The 18,545-nt window shown below is 50.1% G+C and overlaps 1 protein-coding gene across 3 annotated transcripts in view; it reads left to right on the plus strand.

Annotated features, from left to right (window-relative positions):
- Positions 1 to 18,545, plus strand: part of REEP1 (receptor accessory protein 1) — a gene marked incomplete at its 5' end in the record, with an annotated part of 91,209 nt that overhangs the window by 51,241 nt on the left and 21,423 nt on the right. For all 3 annotated transcript variants that reach the window (XM_081101023.1, XM_081101024.1, XM_081101025.1), the window contains 3 exons: positions 1,803 to 1,879; positions 2,728 to 2,848; positions 6,215 to 6,328. In XM_081101023.1, coding sequence (XP_080957149.1) covers positions 1,803 to 1,879; positions 2,728 to 2,848; positions 6,215 to 6,328 — 312 coding nt within the window. The remainder of the gene's footprint in view (positions 1 to 1,802; positions 1,880 to 2,727; positions 2,849 to 6,214; positions 6,329 to 18,545) is intronic.

The raw sequence follows: 18,545 nt of genomic DNA on the forward strand, positions 1-18,545 counted from the left end.
GCCTCTTCTCCCTAAGTTGACCCTTTGTTTACTTCCTTGCTGGTGTGAGTGGCTCCATGTCTCACCATGCCCCGACTTCAACAGGCCCCTTTCCTCCCATGTATACCCATCATCTATTCAGCCGGTACTCATGGGGAGCATCTGTTACCTTGAAACCATCCTAATTCTCTATTTTCTTCCCCAAAAGCCACGTAGGCCAGTATTTCCCAAAGCATATTTTTCTCAGTCTTTTTAAAACCATCCTTTCTTTCCCATTGACAATGCCAACATTCTAATCCAGTCATTCAAGACATACTCACTGAGTACATACTACCTGCCAGGAGCTGTTTGGGGGACTAGAGCTACAGTGGTGTACAAAAATAACTGGCTTCCACTCTCAGGGAACTTACAATCGAGTAAGAAAAGCATAGCAATAAGCCGGTGCTTTCAAAGCAGGACGTTCAGTGTTACGACGGGAGCATGTATGACACTGTGGGAGAGAAAAAGGAAAGTGCACTTACCCCACTTTGGACACTTCCTAGAGGAAATGACCTTTGGGCTGAGATCTGAGGGCTGAAATATGGAGGCAAAGGGAGATGCCCTGATCAGGTTCCTTATAACGAGTGGAAAATTCAAGCAAGTGTGGGTGAGACGGAGGGCTTTCTACGGAGGTAATTAGGGTCCAGTTCATGCAAGGACGTTTATAACATTTTAAGGAATTTGGGATTTATCTTAACCATTGAAGACTTTAAAAGCTTGGAAGGAGCCTTAACCTGTTTGGCTCAGTGGATAGAGCGTCGGCCTGCGGACTGAAGGGTCCCGGGTTCGATTCCGGTCAAGGGCATGTACCTTGGTTGCAGGCACATCCCCAGTGGGGAGTGTGCAGGAGGCAGCTGATCGATGTTTCTAACTCTCTATCCCTCTCCCTTCCCTCTCCCTTCTTCTCTGTAAAATAATCAATAAAATATATTTTAAAAAAATAAAATAAAATAAAAAAATAAAAGCTTGGAAAGAGAATCATCAAGTTTGGATTTAACAAGATCATTCTGACTGGAATCTGGAGGACAGATTGGGAAGGAGGCAGAGGTAGAGACACCAAGCAAAAGATGGGAGTAGTCTGATGAGTTCATGCTTTTGGAAGACTAGGATGGGGATGGTTTGTAGCAGCAGTCGCCAACCGGTGGTCCGTGGACCATTGGTGGTCCGTGAGGTCCGAAAGGTTGGTGACCGCTGGTTTGTAGGATGGGTTGGGGAGGGGAAAGCCTAGAGACAAGGGAAATGGGAGAGAGGGGACCACAACCTCAACTCAGGGTGAGAGGCAGTGGAAATGGAATGGATGCTCATGTGGGAGAGATTTTTAAAAAGATCTAGTTCCTGCAGGAGGCTGGGGATGAGGGGTTTCTCACAGGAGAGAATCTTAGTGAGGATTATCACCACTCCATCCCAGAGAGACAGCCTTCTACAGTTCATTCCTGGGTGTGTCTCTGTGAAGGCCTGGCAAGTTTACTTGGAAAAATTACCTGAGTGAATCCTGAGTCACTCCTGGTCCACAGGCCTCCCTGGCTCACCTGAGGGCTAGTGAAGGTCACCTAGGGTCCACCTTGACCTTGAGCCTGGGTCAATCGTGGAAACAGCCCGTTTGCCTCCAGCCCCAAGGTTTGGAGTGGAGCTAGACATGAGCTTGGGAAGGATGGGGGGAGTGGGATAGACATGCAGCAGCACTGCCTGGACGCGCCCCAGCATCTGGGCCTTTTCTTCTCGTTGTTGGGCAGCCATTCACCTTTGACCTTCTCTACTAGCTTTGTTACTTTTTCGTTCAACAGGTCAAATGGATGATGTACTGGATTATATTTGCACTTTTCACCACAGCAGAGACATTCACCGACATCTTCCTTTGTTGGTGAGTACTCCAAGAATTGGGGCTTTTCCCTCCTAACGATGTTCTCTTCTGGCGCTGGCTGGCCTCCTGCTGTCTTCCTGCTCCTTCTCGGGAACATCAGTGGGGGATAGTGTTTGTCTTCTGAACTCTTTCCCAGGAATATCGGCATTTCAGTCTTGCTGAATGGAAATCCTGTCTGCTTATGGGGTGAATGAGTGAATGGTGTGCAGGATTCAGACTCCAGAATTGTATGTTACCTGTGCCCTAAACACTTCTTTCTTTGGGCACCAAAAAGATAAGCTCTGTTTGCCTGCCCTTGACTGGAGTAGGGTGAGTAGCACCCTCTTTTCTGACAAGACTTAGGCACCTGTCCCTCCCTCTTTTGGGGCTGAGGAGACTGCCACGGAGGAGAGGCTTTTATTCTCATAAAAGATTCGTTGTCTGCCCCGCCCTGCTGCACATCCTGCAGGTGCGTGTGCCTTCTTGGCCGCCAGTGACAGTGTCTGGGTGAGTGGCACCCGTGTGGCCTGAGCCTGCAGGCTGGGGCTGGAGCACCGGCTTTAACAGAAGTGAGCACGGCCAGGCAGGGGTGCCAGCTGTTGCCAGGCATGGTGTGGGGTTTGCTGAGAGAACCTGGGTCCTGGCTTGCTTTGGCAACAAAAGAAAACAAACCAGCTGTCAGAAGAGGCGGCGGGCTCGAGCTGGGTGTGCATGTGTGTGCACACCTTCATGGGTGGGGGAGGGAGGAGCTGGGCCTTGCAGCCCCGTGCAGGCAGGACAGGTGTGTCTGTGCCGGCTCCGGCCCTTCCCAGGCCCAGGGCAGCATTGCCAAGAACCTAATGGAATGTGTATTTCTCATCTCTCCCCAGGTTTCCATTCTATTACGAACTAAAAATAGCCTTTGTAGCCTGGCTGCTCTCTCCCTACACAAAAGGCTCCAGCCTCCTGTACAGGAAGTTTGTCCATCCCACGCTGTCTTCAAAAGAAAAGGTAATGCATGCTGCTCTGCCTTTCCCTCCTTCCAGCGAGTGAAAACTCTGAAAAGTGATAAATAAAAAGGGCAGATTATTTTATTGCAGAAGACCCTTGATTGGCTCTTATTTATCCCTAACAAGTTGTTCCATCTGGTCTTTTTTTTTTTTAAGTCTATTTTTCTGACATGTTTACAAATAGTTGTGAAATTCTCAGAAAGATATTGTTTGTCATTATTTATTGTAAAACCTTTTCATAAATTGAAACAAAAGACAGAAAAGATTCACTCATAATTCCACTCCCCAAACTGAATTTCCTTCCTTTTATCATGCTTAGCCTTTTGCAGACATGATTTTTGTTTGTTTGTTTTTTAATCCTCACCCGAGGATATTTTTCCATTGATTTAGAGAGAGTGGGAGAGAGAGGGAAAGACAGAAATATCAATATGGGAAAAACATATTGATTGATTGCCTCCTGCATGAGCCTGGAGGGCCTGGGCCAGTGAGGAGTCTGCAACCAAGGTACATGCCCTTGACCAGAATCAAACCCGGGACCTTTTGGTCCCCAGGCTGACAGTCTATCCACTGAGCCAAACCGGCTAGGGACAGACATGATATTCACATAGACTATTAAAATTACTTTTTAAAAACTTAACATAGGTAGGAAAACAGAAGCACTGAGAGGTTAAAAGACTTTGACTTGTACCCAGATAGCTACCCGGGTAGCTTCTAATAGAGACTGGAATATAAAAATTTCTAGTACAATGTTTGCTTTATTGTTCAATGATGAAATGTATGCTATCAATGAAATACCTGTTATTTTGGTAATTACCAGTTGGTAAGTATTCATGAGAGCAGTAATCATAATTTGTTTCATGATCTTTATCTGTTGTGTTTGTTTTGCTTCAAAGTACTTTACAAACATCCTTAAAATAAAAATGTAAAATTTTTATAATGTCAGAGATGGGGAAAAATAAGTTTGATCCCTGGACCTGGTCAGGATGTGTGCAGAAGGCAACCAATTGATGTTTCTCTCTCTGTGTCTCTCCCCCTCCTTTCCACTCTCTCTTAAAAATCAATGGAAAAATATCCTCAGGTGAGGATTAACAACAATAACAAAAAATTAAAGAATTACAACTTATATATTTTGAAAAATAACTTAATTTATAAGATAATGTCACTATTTATACAATTATTTTTTGTTTAACATCTCCACTGAACCTAATTTGCCAAATTTGCTTTCAATGGATTGTTCTGTAGTTGTTTTTTAAATATTTCATACCATAATGAATGCAAAGTCCATTAAAATAAACACTGATTTCTCTTACTAACCTGTTGATAACTTCTTTTTTATGCATACCAGTCTTTGTAACCTTTCTTTAAAGTAAAGTTTTAAGTGCACCAAAAAAGCTCAAAAACCAAACAACAACATAACTTAACATAGGTATGGTATTTGTATTCTGAGATCGTAACATGTTTTTGCATGTCCCATAATTCATTTTTACTTGGTCTTCGTAATGACCAAGTAAGCACCACCATGCGTGGAGTTTAGTTTCTTCTTTTGACTTATTTTTTTTTTACTTAGAATAAATTCCCAAGAGTGACATTATTGGTTACAAATTGTGTAATTCATTAATTATCTTATGTGACTTTCTAAACTGATCATGTGATAGGCTTCTTTAATGTGAAACAGGAGCACTTTGGTGGCTTTCTGTGTTCATCTGCGTTATTATGAAAGTGGAATTCTTCTAGGAAGGCTTTGGGGAACTGTCAGTGGGGTGAGCAGGCTACATAGACATCTCTGAGAATCCCTCTAGAAGCGATGACACGGCACTTCTTGCCTCACAGGGCGGATTTTGAGGAGTGGCGAGCCCGCTCCTGACCTGGTTATCCGATCCCTCTTCTTCTACCTTCCTTTCCCTGAAGGCTGTCTCACCCTGCAGCTGCCACTGTGATTTCATTGAGGTGAAGGCAGCTGACTCCTAAGAACTGCCCAGAGTCACTTCCAGGCAGTCAGGGTCACAGGGACACTGACAGTGGTGACTTCCTGGGGAAGCCAAACAAGGAAGGAGCAGGGGTGGACTGCCCTCCTGCACCTCCGAGCAAAGGACATGCACGAATGTGCTTACCCACAAAGGAGACGAGGCCACTGTCCCTGTCTCACCGGACCCTGAAATGAGCCAGTGATGACACAGCAGCCGTTGTATGAAACAGAACCACTACACACACACACACACACACACACACACACACACACACACACACACACACCTGGAAGGAATAAGCCAGAGTGGATTCCAATGGGAACGAAACCAGGATTTTACTCTATTTTAGTCACGAAGGCAACCTCGTCCTCTATCCCGCCTCACCTTTACCTTAGGGCAGTGGTTCTCAACCTTCCTCATGCCGCGACCCTTCAATACAGTTCCTCATGTTGTGGTGACCCCCAACCGTACAATTATTTTCGTTGCTACTTCATAACTGTCATGTTGCTACTGTTATGAATCGTCATGTAAACATCTGATATGCAGGAGGTATTTTCATTGTTACAAATTGAACATAATTAAAGCATAGTGATGAATCACAAAAACAACATGTAATTATATATGTGTTTTCCGATGGTCTTCGGCGACCCCTGTGAAAGGGTCGTCCGACCCCCAGAGGGGCCGCGACCCACAGGTTGAGAACCGCTGCCTTAGGGCATGATGCTGAGGTGATTTCTGATTTTGGCCGTTATTTCATTCTCTGCAAAATGATCTGCCTTATCAACAGAAATAACACCTATCTCTTTCTATGTCCTAATCCCTCCCGACGATGAACACATGGGGAGCTGTTAGGATATAGCGTGAAATAGCCATACAGTCACAGGATTTTAGAGCTGCAAGGGCCTGGCTCCCAGAGGGAAGGAAGGTCTCCGTGTCCTCACGGGTGGAAACCGCCCTGTGTCAGACGCTTCACGGGGTGACCTCATGCCATCCTCACTGTGCTCCCCGAGGAGGTGCTATCGCTGCCCCGCTTTTCAGAAGACAGAACTGTGTGCCAGGGTCTGACAGCCGATTAGTGGCGGGTCTGGGGTTAGACACTTTATTCTTGGCATTCTCTGCCCCCCAGGGCCCTTCCGTGGCTCAGAGCGTGGCCGGGTGTAGCAGGGTCAGTCAGTGAGTGGCTGTGTTTCAGAATTCCCTTTTCCATTCCCCTGCACCTCCTCTGCCTGTTTCCCTCCCCCCCCCTCATATTTACTCTCACACACACCCAAGGTGCCCGTGACTTCAGTCCCGGGGGAATCGTGACTGGGCAAGGTGCCAAGCCCCGGCCCCAGGAGTAGGGAGAAAGAACAGATCCTCTGAACCCTCCTGCTCAGTGTGTCTCTGTTTTCCTTTGACAGGAAATCGATGATTGCCTTGTCCAAGCAAAGGACCGGAGTTACGATGCCCTTGTGCACTTCGGGAAGCGAGGCTTGAACGTGGCGGCCACGGCGGCGGTGATGGCTGCCTCCAAGGTACCGTGCTGGGCCCTGACCTCCACGCTGCCTGAGCGTCTCCATCCCTCCAGCTTGCCCTGCTCACACCCCTGCAACCTGCCCGGGACAAGCTGAGGACCAGTCGGCGGTTCCTTATCCTTTTTGGGGGTCCCTTGAAAATCGAATGGAAAAAATGGTGAACCTCGGCCCCAGAAAATGGCTGGCGTGGGCGCGCACACAACGTACACAAAGCTCCTCTGAGGGTCCCAGGTCAATACCCTCTCAATTACTTGGAGCTCCGGCCTCCCTCGGAGAAACAGAGGAGGGAAGGGCGGGAGGGAGAGCTTCTCTGCAGCTTCCCAGGGTGCACTGGGAGGGTCCCCTAAACGCAAGCTAGGCAGGCGGAGGCTCCCTGAGCGATGGGCTCCACACTCGGGGCCCAGCAGCCCCAGGAGAGACCCAGGCTCCCAGAGGAAGTTATGTGGCTCAGACCTGGAGGGCGAGGGTACCTGTAACAGCAGCAACGAGAGGTATGGGGGCGGGGGGGGGGGAAGGTTTGAAGTACGCACTGGTCTTGTGGGCTGTTGTGGCGGAAGCTTTACTTCTCTCTTCCATCCAGCCTGTTCGCAGGTTCTCTGTATCCCTCTTGGTTTCTTCTCGCATCACTTTCTCCTTGTCGTTGTGTCAGTTCCTCAGCATGTGTTCGGCCCTGAAACATTAAATGGGTAGATGTTTACTCTCAGAATAAGTTCAGCAGATTGTCCTAGTTTTCCTGGTGACTACCCCTCGCCCCAAATCCACGTGTGGGGACGCGAGTTGTACTAGCAGAAGGAGCTGGTCCTGGGTGGCGATGTGAGGGCTCGTAGGCAGAAGGGAGTGAAGCTACGAAAGGGTTCGGAAGAGGGCGATGAATGCGGATCTTGGTGCTCCGGGGCTCTGAGAGGAAGGTATGGCGGAGCATGCTGACAGCCAGCTGGGTCCGCAGACGGAGCCGGACTTTCTGCGCCCTGGTTCAGAGTGATGCCCATTAGCAACAATTCTGGGAGAAAGACTCAGCACCCGGACTGAGTGTCTGTTTGAAAAGCACCTTCCACCTGAAGTCAGGGAGTTCTGCACACACAGGCTGGGAGAGAGGAGACCCAGAAGGGGATGGTTCCCATTTCGGAGGAGTGGCTCCTCTGTAACAGAACTTTGTACCGCTGGTACCCGGGGGCCTCGCCCAGCTTGGCACAGTAGCTGCTGCCGGGTCATGGCGCCCAGTGAGTGTCTTTGGAGGGATCATTCCGCTTTGGTGTCCCAAGGAGATGTATCAGGATTCATAAAGAATTCCAAGATCTTTCTGTTTGCGATGCAACCGGTTTTATGCTTTTATTTTTGAGCTGAAAGAAAAGAGAACTCAGAATGACTAAATTTGAATTCATCAGGTGAACTTTACAACATAAAGCTACAGAAGCCTTCCTTCAGCTCTTCTCTCTGCCCCACCTCCTCTGCCTCTGAAGCCTGAAGGGAGATGGGTGACTGCTCCTTACCCAGCTCAGAGCATAAACGTGGTACATTTATCAGGGTGGCTCAGTACGGGCCACCTGTCCACTCCGCTGCTGTGTATAAATTCTCTTCTGATGGTGAATTTCTAGGGCCATCCTTTCCCAGGTCTGCCTCAACTGGAGCTGCCAGTGTCTCGATACCATCTTGGCCAGTCACCGCCGGCCACTCTGACCTGCTGGGGAAGCCCTGAGCCCAGGCCTCCTGCTAGGCACCTGCAGCTAACTAACCTGCAGGACGCTCCAGACAGTCGGAAACTTGTCTCAGGAAACAACTTCTCATAGTTCTTTCCAGATGGACTAACGTGGTGAGGGATGCCTGCTTGCTGCGGAACTGGGCTTCAGAGGAGAAAGTTTTCTGCCTTTGGGAGGCTTTGCTTTTTGTCTCTAAATAGAAATGTCTTGAGAGAAGAAACAAATCTCCTCTTCCAAAAATAATGCCCTCTATTTTTGAAACAGTTTACTTTTTATATTTTTGCTAAAAAAAGAAGTAAACTCCAATTTGGCTGAGGGGCACATCAATGGTTTCCATAGCAACAGTGCATCACTCCAGGCAGGGGTCAAAGGACAAAGACTCATTAAGTGGTCGAATTTAGCTTTCCTGTCCAGACCACCTGGGAAGCTTTATTTTTCATTTTTTAATAGATTCTCAGATGTGCTGAATCTGAATCTCAGGCAGTTGGCTCATACATCTCTATTTTTAACAACTTCCCCGGATGAGTTTTTCAACAGCCAGCTCTGTGTGGGTCACGCCTGAGGCCCCATCCAGAACCGTAAATGCCCAGGTGACTCGGGTTAAAACGTGAGCCTCTTTAACATTCCTGGGGTGCGCACTTCGCTTCTTAGGAGCATTAACCTTGAGAATGAGAATGAGAACGCCAAGCTGAACAGCCCTGTTGGTTCCCCCAGGGGAAGAGTCAGAGCAATCAGTGGCTGAGCATGGACCTGTGAACCAGGAGGTCAGGTTGATTCCCGGTCAGGGCACATGCCTGGGTTTCGGCTAAAGCCCCAGTGGGGGGCGTGCAGAAGGCAGCTGATCAATGAATCTCTTTCATCATTGATGTTTGTATCTCTCTCTCCCTCTGCCTTCCTCTCTGAAATCAATACAAACGTATTTTTTTAAAAAGACACCCTGCCTAAGTCACCCATGGCTAGGATGACCACGTAATTTACTGTCCAAACCAGGACACATCTGAGAGTGGAAGGGGTGCTGTGAGGATGACGCTGGACAACAGGTTTAACTCAGCCTGTCCCAAGCAAATGGGGTTGGTGGTCACCCTGCTCATGGTTCCATTTTACATCTCTTCGACCCTGCCTGGCTCTTGCCAGAAAGCACCCTCAACTCACAAATCAGTTCTCACTCTCAATACCGACTGTGTTTAGCCACACGGATGCAGGAGAGAGTGGGAGGTAAGCGCACGACTCTCCGTTTGAAGGGATTAAAAGGAGGCTGGGACCAGTGACTGGGTGAGGGTCACCCCTCCCTTAACTTCTGCTCTTTTTTGCGTCCTTGGATGGCTCCCTCCGAGGAAACTGCCCTGCTTACCTGGAAAAATAAAGGGCTTTGGGCTATACTGCCAGTTAAATTTTTTTCCCCTTAGAACTTTGAGCCCTGAACCCTTCCACTAAAAGAATAAATAAATGTTTGCAGGGTTTTTGTTTGCATCACCGTGAAGTGTGAAGAAGTTTTTTAAAAACCATATCATTGTACAAATATAAGTTGTTATTATTGTTAAGGTTACATTAGAACTGGAAATGCTAAAACAAAATGACTCACGGGAAATTTCTCCGCAGACCTATGGTCCCTCATCCACCCCAACTTTTCCCTCGGAGGAACCCCGTCCCTGGAAGTGTTGTACCTTTTCTGTGTCGTCCCTGGGGACACCCTTCTCCAGCACCTTCTAAGTGTCCCGTCTCTGACTGCCTCCTTGCCTGGACATCGGCTGTTTCCTAGCCTGTAATTACACCCCCAGGGAAATGGAGCCCCAGGTCTCATGGAGACCAGACTTGGAAATCTCTCTCTCTTTTTAAAAATAATGCTATGGAAATTCGTTTATTAAGCAAAACACTTTCTCTCACAAACAACCGTAGTGAAACCCATTGATCAAGACCAGGAGGTTTCCAGGCCCCCTCGTCCCCCTTGAAACTTGAACCACATCTGAGGTCTCTTCCACCTGCCCAAGTCTCAGGCCTGGTCAGCCGACCTTGCTTTCCACTTGTCTCAGAACTTGAAAATAAGGCTTCGTTCCTGCCCGCGGGGATCCCCTCTCCAGAGCAGTTGCATTGGTACCCATCCCGTTATTTTTATTTATTTTTAAATATATTTTATTGATTTTTTTACAGAGAGGGATAGATAGAGAGGGAAACATCGATGAGAGAGAAACATCGATCAGCTGCTTCCTGCACACCCCCTACTGGGGATGTGCCCGCAACCGTGCCCTTGGCCGGAATCAAACCTGGGACCCTTCAGGCCGCAGGCCGACGCTCTATCCACTGAGCCAAACCGGCCAGGGTCCAATCCCGTTATTAAAGTCATGTGTTGAAGGCCGAGGCTCTAAGTCAAGCAAGCATTCTGGGAATCAGGGATTCTTCTTCCCCAGAGTGTGTGAGGGTTTCCCCCCTAGAATCAAATAACTTCCCGTTGGGATGCCAGCTTCTGGAGGTGAGGGGCTCTGGATCCTTTTCCTTTTTTCTTGCTTAGAAAACAAAACAAAACCAAAAACCAAGCAGTGCCCACTTGTTTAGTGTTGTACTGCATAGCTGCTGGTTAAACCTCGATGATTGATTTGAAGAATAAACCTTTTTTATTTCTCCCATCCTGCTCTGTTCAATGTGGTGACCACTTGCCACCTCTGACTGTTTACATTCAAATTCCTTATTTTTAAGTAAGCTTAAAATCCACTTCCTCAGTCCTCGGACGCCATTTCGTGTCCTCAGCAGGCGCTGTGGCTGGGGCTGGCACAGATGTGGATCTTTTCACCCTCGCAGTTGGCTGTCCTGGCAGCACTGCTCCACGCCCTCTGTTAAGCCTCTGGGTTCTCTTTGCCGCGCCTTCATCCCTTCGCCTGCAGTGCTCTGCCCTGACAAGGACCCCCGCTTATCCACTCAGCACTTTGGGGCTCTGTGTATGAGGTTCACTGGGAAAATAGGAGATGGAAACTCAGCCTAAAGCTTCCCCTGTGGTGTAGCTTTCATTTCTTCCTCCTCTCCCTGGTCTGGTCCTGCTCTCTCCAACACCATGACCATGACCTCCACGGCTCTGACTTCCCATCCAGCTCGGGCACTTTGCCTGCAGTAAGGCCAGCAGCCACCAGGGGGTAGCCGCGTCTTGGTTGTAGCCCTAGCATCGGAACAGCTAGGTCCACGAAGTGTTTTCTCATTGTTTTATTCCTCCTCAATTTTGTTTTAAACATGCAACAAATTCTACAAAACACTCAGTTCACAAATCAGTTATCACTCTAAGAAAAAAGAACTAAGAAAAGAGACCTCAGAATTACTCAGCCCAAAGGGTTAAACATTTAAAAAAAACCCTCTCCCTCGTATCCTCTCGTATCCATCACTGCTTTGGCTAAACCTCTTGTTTGAATAAACTGCTGCTGTAACTGTGTTTTTGGAACCAGAAGCTCGTTCTGGGAAGGTCGTGAGCGCAGTGATCGAGGCTCTGGCCGGGCGGACTCACGTGCCCTGGCCCCTGCTCTCTTCCTACAGAACCACCTGTGTGTGCAGGTCACCAGAGGGCGGGTGTCGCTTTTCCTTTTACAAAGCCTCCCTCCTGCTTAGAAGGTATTTTCAAGGAAGAAGAGAAGACGGCCGTCCCCTCAGGTCCCCGGGTCTCACTGCTGTGGCTTCACACCCTCAAGCGACCAAGGAGGACAGGAAGCCTCGCGCTTGTCCCTTCACCCCCGAGGGCCCTGTCCAGCCACGGGCTAGCTCCCATCGAGTTAGCTGCCTTCTCTTGTAGCTGAGGACCGTGTGCCATAAAGTTAATATTTGGAATTCACCACGGCAACCGGTTTTAAACACCAAGATTCTCTAAACTGTCATGGACAACCTGCTGAAAAAAGTTTGGAAGTATTCCCTACCCTCTAGTCTCCCACACAAATGAGCTTCCACCCAGCTTAGCTTTCCTAAACACGCTGCAGCGGAACCGGCCGGACCTCAGACCAGTGCGGTTCCGCCACACTCCCCTGGTCATTCAGCGCCCCGCCATTCTGGATCCCTTTCCCTAAACGTTTCTCCTGGGAATGTCACCTCTCCTCACTCCACGCGGCGGGTGGCGGGTGGACTAACACGCACGAAGCCCAGCATCCCAGGCCGCTGAGGAGGGAGGGCTGGAATTCAGACACAGGTACTGGCCTGTCACTCGCCCCTCTCTGTTCCGTGCTGACCCGTGGAGATTGTATGCAGCCGTGTGCATCGGGCGTCAGAGGAAAGGGAGAAGCCTGGTTGAGCCTCGGGGGTCTGAGGAAGCACTTTTAGGATCACATGTGAGGGCAAGAGCTGTTTCTTGGCTGTGATGATGCGGCAACTTCTTGGTCACCTTGTCCTTCCTGGCACTTCTCTCCCTAAGTGTTGGGTAGGATTTCTCCCCGGCTCTCCTCTCCCTCCCAGGGCCACCAGCGGTCACCTGAGGCACCTGCTTCCTCCCTTCCCTCTTCTCCTCACCCTCCCTTCTAGCTTGGACTATTGCAGTAGCCACCCACGTGGTCGACTGCTCCTTTCCCTTCCCGTTTGAGGCCTGTGCAGTCAGGCCCGCTCCCAGCCTCCTGTCTTGTCCCTCCTTACCTTTGGTTCTTCTTGGACTGCCCTCACAGCACCACTGTGCACTATTTCTAGAATTTTCTCTTCCCTGCTCATATTGGTTCTTCATCTGCCCCAGTTTCTGCCTGTTTGAAATTCAGTCCACCTTCAAGGTCAAATGCTGCTGCCTCACAAAACCTCCCCTGATTCCAGGTGGAACTGGCCTCTCCTACTCTTGTAGTCATTTATATCCGTGCCTTATCCTCCCCAGTGGGTGTCAGTAAACGTTAAAGGAATGAAGGACTGTCCTGGCCCATAGCGCAATTCTTAGCATTGAGTTGCTTTGGAGATAAGCAGACTGGGGTTAAAAACCCCAGCTCCCCACTTACTGATGAACCCCTGAGCCTCAGCCTCTTCACCCGCAGAATGGGCATGAGAGCGGTGCCTCCCCAGGTCAGCTGAGACAACGCACATAGACTTCACAGGAGGTTACCTCCTATTCCCCTCCGCTCAGGCTGGTTTGCTCTCTGAGGCTGATCATGGTCTTCTCTTCACTGTTGGACAGAATAAGAGAAATAAGTCAGATGCCGCCATTGGGCAGGTGTTTGCAATTCAGGAGACTTTCCCACTCTGTGGATCTATTCTAGCCTCTCTGCTCCGGTCCCGGTCTGCCCTGCCGGTGCCGTGTCCCCCTGGGCAAGCACTCGCCTGCCCTGGGCTTGGTCCCTCCTGGCTCTGGGCCGGACTTCCCATGCAGTGACCTCTTTCTCCTCCTCAGCCTCGAGGTGAGTGGGTCCCCATGGGGCAGCTTTCTACACATGAGCACCTGTCCCCTTCCTCCCCCTCCAGTCCTCTTCTGCCCCAGGAGAGAACGACAGGCAGACCATGGTTGCTAGGGCAGGAAGGCACCTAGATGCCATCTTCTGTAGCCCGTGCTTCACAGGGGAGGACGCGGGGGCGGGATGTGGAGTGGCCTGCCCAAAGTCTTACAGCCGAGCTGGGCCAGGGCGAGAATCTCTAGTTCCCAGTCCAGCGTTCCTTGCAGCGCTCCAAGCACCCCTGGCCCCACTCCCCTCCACACACGCTGGACTGATGGCCCCTGACCATTTTCTACTTAGGTCACACCACCAGCCCCGAGGACCTGAGCTGAGGGCCTGATCTGCCCCTGAGGATTTAGAGTCAGCCACAGCCCTGGATACTTTTCAGGTTGGCTGCCTGCCTTCTGACCATTTTATATCAATTTTATATCAGAAGGCAGTTAAGAAGGTGCATTAATATGCAAAGCCAGCCAGCAAGTGCTGCCAAGGCAGCCCCCTCTTGGCCTCGAGGCGAGGCTGGGGCAACACTTCAGTGCAGGAGGGGGTCCATACCAGGTAAAGGGATGGGGGCCGCATGTACCTGTTACCGTGAGATCCGGTTCTTCAGCCCCGAGGATAACGTGGGCACGTGTGTAAGTCTCACCCCAGCTCCACTTGCACTAACAGCCGAGCAAGCTCACCTGGTGGATGCTCTCTCAGTCCTTCCTTCCCTCTCATGTCCCTCCCAGCAGGTGCAGTGCCACCTTTCCCTGCAATGAAGAGCTCTGCTGGCCGTTAACCTCCCCCAGGGCCTCCTCTCCCAGGAGGAAGCACGGAGCAGGCGAAGCTCCCAGCTGAGACAGTTCTCCTCAGTGGGGGGCATCTACCTGCAAGGGCAGGGATAGCCCTGAAATCCCAGCACCTGGGTGCTGGCCCGCCTCCGGTGACCAGGCCCTGGTCTGGTGTCCAGGGACCTGACTCATCTCTGCGTGTCATTACTCAGCACAGCCCGGCCTCACCTCCTGGCCCTGCTGTTGAGCTCAGCAGCCCTTCTCTCAGCCCCTGTGTCCAGCCTGTTCCAAACCGGCCGCCTCTCAGCAGTTCATCTCCCACTCAGGGCATTTCCCAGAAGGGAGGCTAGGAAACAGTCTTGCTTGCAGACGTCCCTGAGCCCCGCCGCAGCCTGAGGGAGGAGGAGAGAGCGGGTCCCGGCGGCTCTCCGGTGCGCCACACGGTGCGCCACACGGTGCCTCCAGGATGTCCTTATTCTGAAGTCCTGCTTCCTTCGCAGGCTCACTGCTCAGAGCCTTTGGCAGGCTCTCATCAGAGCTCACGCGTAGGCAGCCCAGTACACGTTTCCCAGGCCGCTCTCATTACTCCCTGGCCTCGGACCCTCTTCTCGGACGGGTCCAGTCCCAGTTTCCCATGTGCTCCTCGGCTTTCCACTCCCGTCTTGGCCACACCACTCACCAGCCACAGTCTCCTTCCCTTTCTGTCTGACCGTGCAGTCCGTGCAGTGCTCAAGCTTGCGCTCCTGTGCGAGGCCTCCCCGGGGGCGTTTCAACCAACAGTGCGTCTCTCCCTCCCGATTCCCGTCACGCACCTGGTCATCTTTGTCATTTGCCGGACTTGTGTGCATTTATGTCCTGATGCCCCAGCTAGACTGTGAGCTCCGTGGGAGTAGGAACCATATCATGTTTCATATTCACTTTGTTTCTCTGCAGAGCTTCACACAGAGCTTTGTAAACACCACTGTTTCCTGCAAATAAATGAGTGAATGAGTGAGTAAATGAAGGAATGAGTGAATGAGTGAGTGAATGAAATGAGTGAGTGAGTGAATGAATGAGTGAATTAGTGAATGAATGAGTACATGAATAAATAGTTAATGAGTGAGTGAATGAATGAGTGAGTGGATTAGTGAATGAATGAGTGAGTGAATAAATTAGTGAGTGAATGGAGAAATGTGTCAGTGTAGGAGGCGAGGGTACCATGGCTCCCTCCAATCCTGTTTTGTAGGCTTGGTGCCCATGGCATTTTTTCTTTTCCCCTTTATCAGGTGGCTCGACTCTTTCATTTTGTCTACTCTTTGGACCTCAGAGAAGGGCAGGTAACCCCGCTGAGAGGTGTGACTAACTCCAGACTGATCCAGTGGGGTAGAGAGGCCAGCAGCCCCCACAACCCACCCACGCATGGTCTGGATCAGAGCCAGGTGCCTCCCGCTGACACCTGTGTGTGCCAATGCCTTAATCCCAGGGCTGGGTCCCACTTCTCCGACCTTCCGGAGCCTCTCACTGTATTAATTGGGTAGCGCCTAATTTATCCATCTGACTTTCTTTTTCTTCTCTCTGATGCCTGGGACGTGAATTCAGCTTGATGATTGCTGCTCTGGTGGGGAGAAGGCCTCTCTCTCTCTTGTTTGTTAATCCCTGTCATGTCACAAACACAGCGGTCTTCACGCAGCATGTGGTGAGGAGCCCGTCTGGCCCGCTGTGGAGCATGTGGGGCTGTGAGGGAACTGCCAGTGAGGTGGCCGCTCCGGGGTCCCAGAAGGAACTACTAACTCTGAATTGCTAGTGGGAAGTGTGGCTGTGCTGGTGGCTCTGCTGTCCATTGCCTGTCGCACTAACACCTCTTGTCTGTACTCTCATTGTTGACAGTTGAGGGGATTAGACACGCATGAGGTGAGATGGGCTGAAATGTGTGCTGGGCAGCAGAACCCCGACACCCTCCTCCCCCGTGGCGCTGTGCCCCTCTGGAAGAAGGGACCTCATCAGGGGCTTGCAGACAAGCTCAACTGCTGTGTTGAGTCAAGGCTCAGGGGCCAGCCTGCAGGCATTCTATTGGCGGTGAATTGTTTCACTTTGGATTACCAGGTTACAAAGGTCTGGTCTTCTCTGAAGGCGCCCCCCCCCCCCCCCCCCGTCAGTAAGAAAACATTGAAATATACAGAATTGGCTGTGTGTTTGCTACATAGCTTTCTTATGCCTTACAAACTGGGGGAAGGATTAGAAATTAAAGCTCTCAGATTAATAGAAAATTTAGTGACACACTTTACCTCTTGAAGTTCAGTTTTCTAAGAGTTTTACCTAGGAAAAAAATTAATCAGGAATAGCCCTACCTGGTTTGGCTCAGTGAATAGAATGTCAGCCTGCAGACCAAAGGGCCCCGGGTTCGATTCTGGTCAAGGGCATGTACCTTGGTTGCAGGCTCCTCCCCAGCCCGGGCCCTGTCAGGGTTCGTGCAGGAGGCAACCATTCGATGTGTTTCTCTCACAGTAATGTTTCTTTCTGTCTTTCCCTCTCTCTTCTACACTCCCTAAAAGTCAATGGAAAAATTTCCTCGGGTGAGGATTAACAATAACAACAACAATAATAATGATAATCAGGAATATCATTGCCTTTGCCCCCAAGATACATCCGTGGAATTTCTGCCGTTCTGGAGAGCACCTCTGGGAGAACCACTGGGCCTCATGTGCTGTCCTGCCCAGAAAGCAGCAGGTTGGGCCAGTTAGAGCAAACAGCACGTAAACTGAGGGGAGCCAAGAGCCCAAGAGCTGACAGCACAAGCAGGAGATTTGTTTTACCGGAAGCTGTGAGGGGTTCTTCCGGGAGGGGTGCTGAGGACAGTGCTGACTTGTGCTGTTACAGCCCCAGGGGCAGGTGCTCAGATGTGCCTGGAGTAGGCTGACCTGAGTTCATTAAATGGCCCCCAAAATTCTTTTCTTAGCTTTTCCTATGGCTCATATTCTGAATTCAGTGGTGACTAGGGGGAATTTATACAAGACATTTAAAAAACACACACACTCATGGCCTCTCTGGCATGGTTCAGTGGTTGAGGGTCGACCTATGAACCAGGAGGTCACGGTTCGATTCCCGGTCAGGGCACATGCCTGAGTTGTGGGCTCAATCCCAGTGTGGGGTGTGCAGGAGGCAGCCAATCAATGACTCTCTCCCATCATTGATGTTTCTATCTCTCTCTTGCTTTCCTTTCCTCTCTGAAATCAATAAAAATATGTAAACACACACACACATTGCAGGAACTTTTTCACCCTTCCTCAGAGTTACCTTGGGGGTGGGGGAAAGGCAACATGTATTCTAGAGATTTTCAAAGAATTTTATTTTTTTTTATTTTTGTAAATATGTTTTTATTGAGTTGAGGTGGGGGAGAGAGAGGGAGAGACATTGATGTGAGAAGGAAACATCGCTCGGCTGCCTCCTGCACACCCCCTGCTGGGGATGGAGTCCTGCCTGGGAATCCAACCGGCGACCTCTCGCTGCAGGTGCATGGGACAGTACCCTGCCAGCAGAGCCACACTCGTCGGGGCTCAGAGCATTTTAGAAACTCTCCTTTTAGAACTGCAGTCAGATTCAGACAGTGAGCCATGGGGGAGGGTCATACATTCTGGATCTCAGAATCTTCCAGGTCGGGGGGGATCTCGTTCCTCCCTTTAATTTCCCAATGAGACTGCAAGGCTGAGGGGACCCTGTGGTCTTTGCTGAGGTGAGGCGCTCGGGACTGCAGGCCAGTGCCTCACAGTTTCTGGAGGTGCCACCTCCTTCTCAGTTGTTTTTGTTTTGTTTTTAAGTAGTTCTTTCTTTTCTTTTTTATTTTTATAGCATTTCTCAGCAGCATGCAAGCTCTGTGTTCACCAAATGGCGTCCTCCAGGTGATCTTGAGAGAGTGCTGTGGGAGTTGTTAAAGGTGAAATCGTAATGACTCCTTAATGGTTAATGCATTTGTGGTACAGAATTCTAAAAGCACAAAAGCGGGCATGCAGTGAGAGGAAGCTCATTCCTGTTCCTGCCCTCCACTGACGTGGCTGCTTTATTTTATTTTAGTTTTTTGTTAATCTTCACATGAGGATATTTTTTTTTAGAGAGAGAGAATGAAAAGGAAGAGGGGAGAGAGAGAGAGAGAGAGAGAGGGAGGGAAAGAGAGAGAGTGAGAGAGAAACATGGATGTTAGGGACACATTGATTGATTGCCTCCTGCACCTGCCCTGACAGGGGCGGGGGATCAAACCTGCAATCCAGGTGTGTGCCCTTGACCAGGAATTGAACCCATGACCATTCGGTCTGTGAGCTGATTCCCTAACCACTGAGCCCACCAGCCAGGGCTGACATGGCTGTTCTGAAGGAAACCCTGTAACCTTTCAGCAGGCGCTTTCACTAGTCCCTTC

Source organism: Myotis nattereri, assembly GCF_964212035.1.
Source record: "Myotis nattereri genome assembly, chromosome: 10".
In the NCBI taxonomy this organism is placed as follows: Eukaryota; Metazoa; Chordata; class Mammalia; order Chiroptera; family Vespertilionidae; genus Myotis; species Myotis nattereri.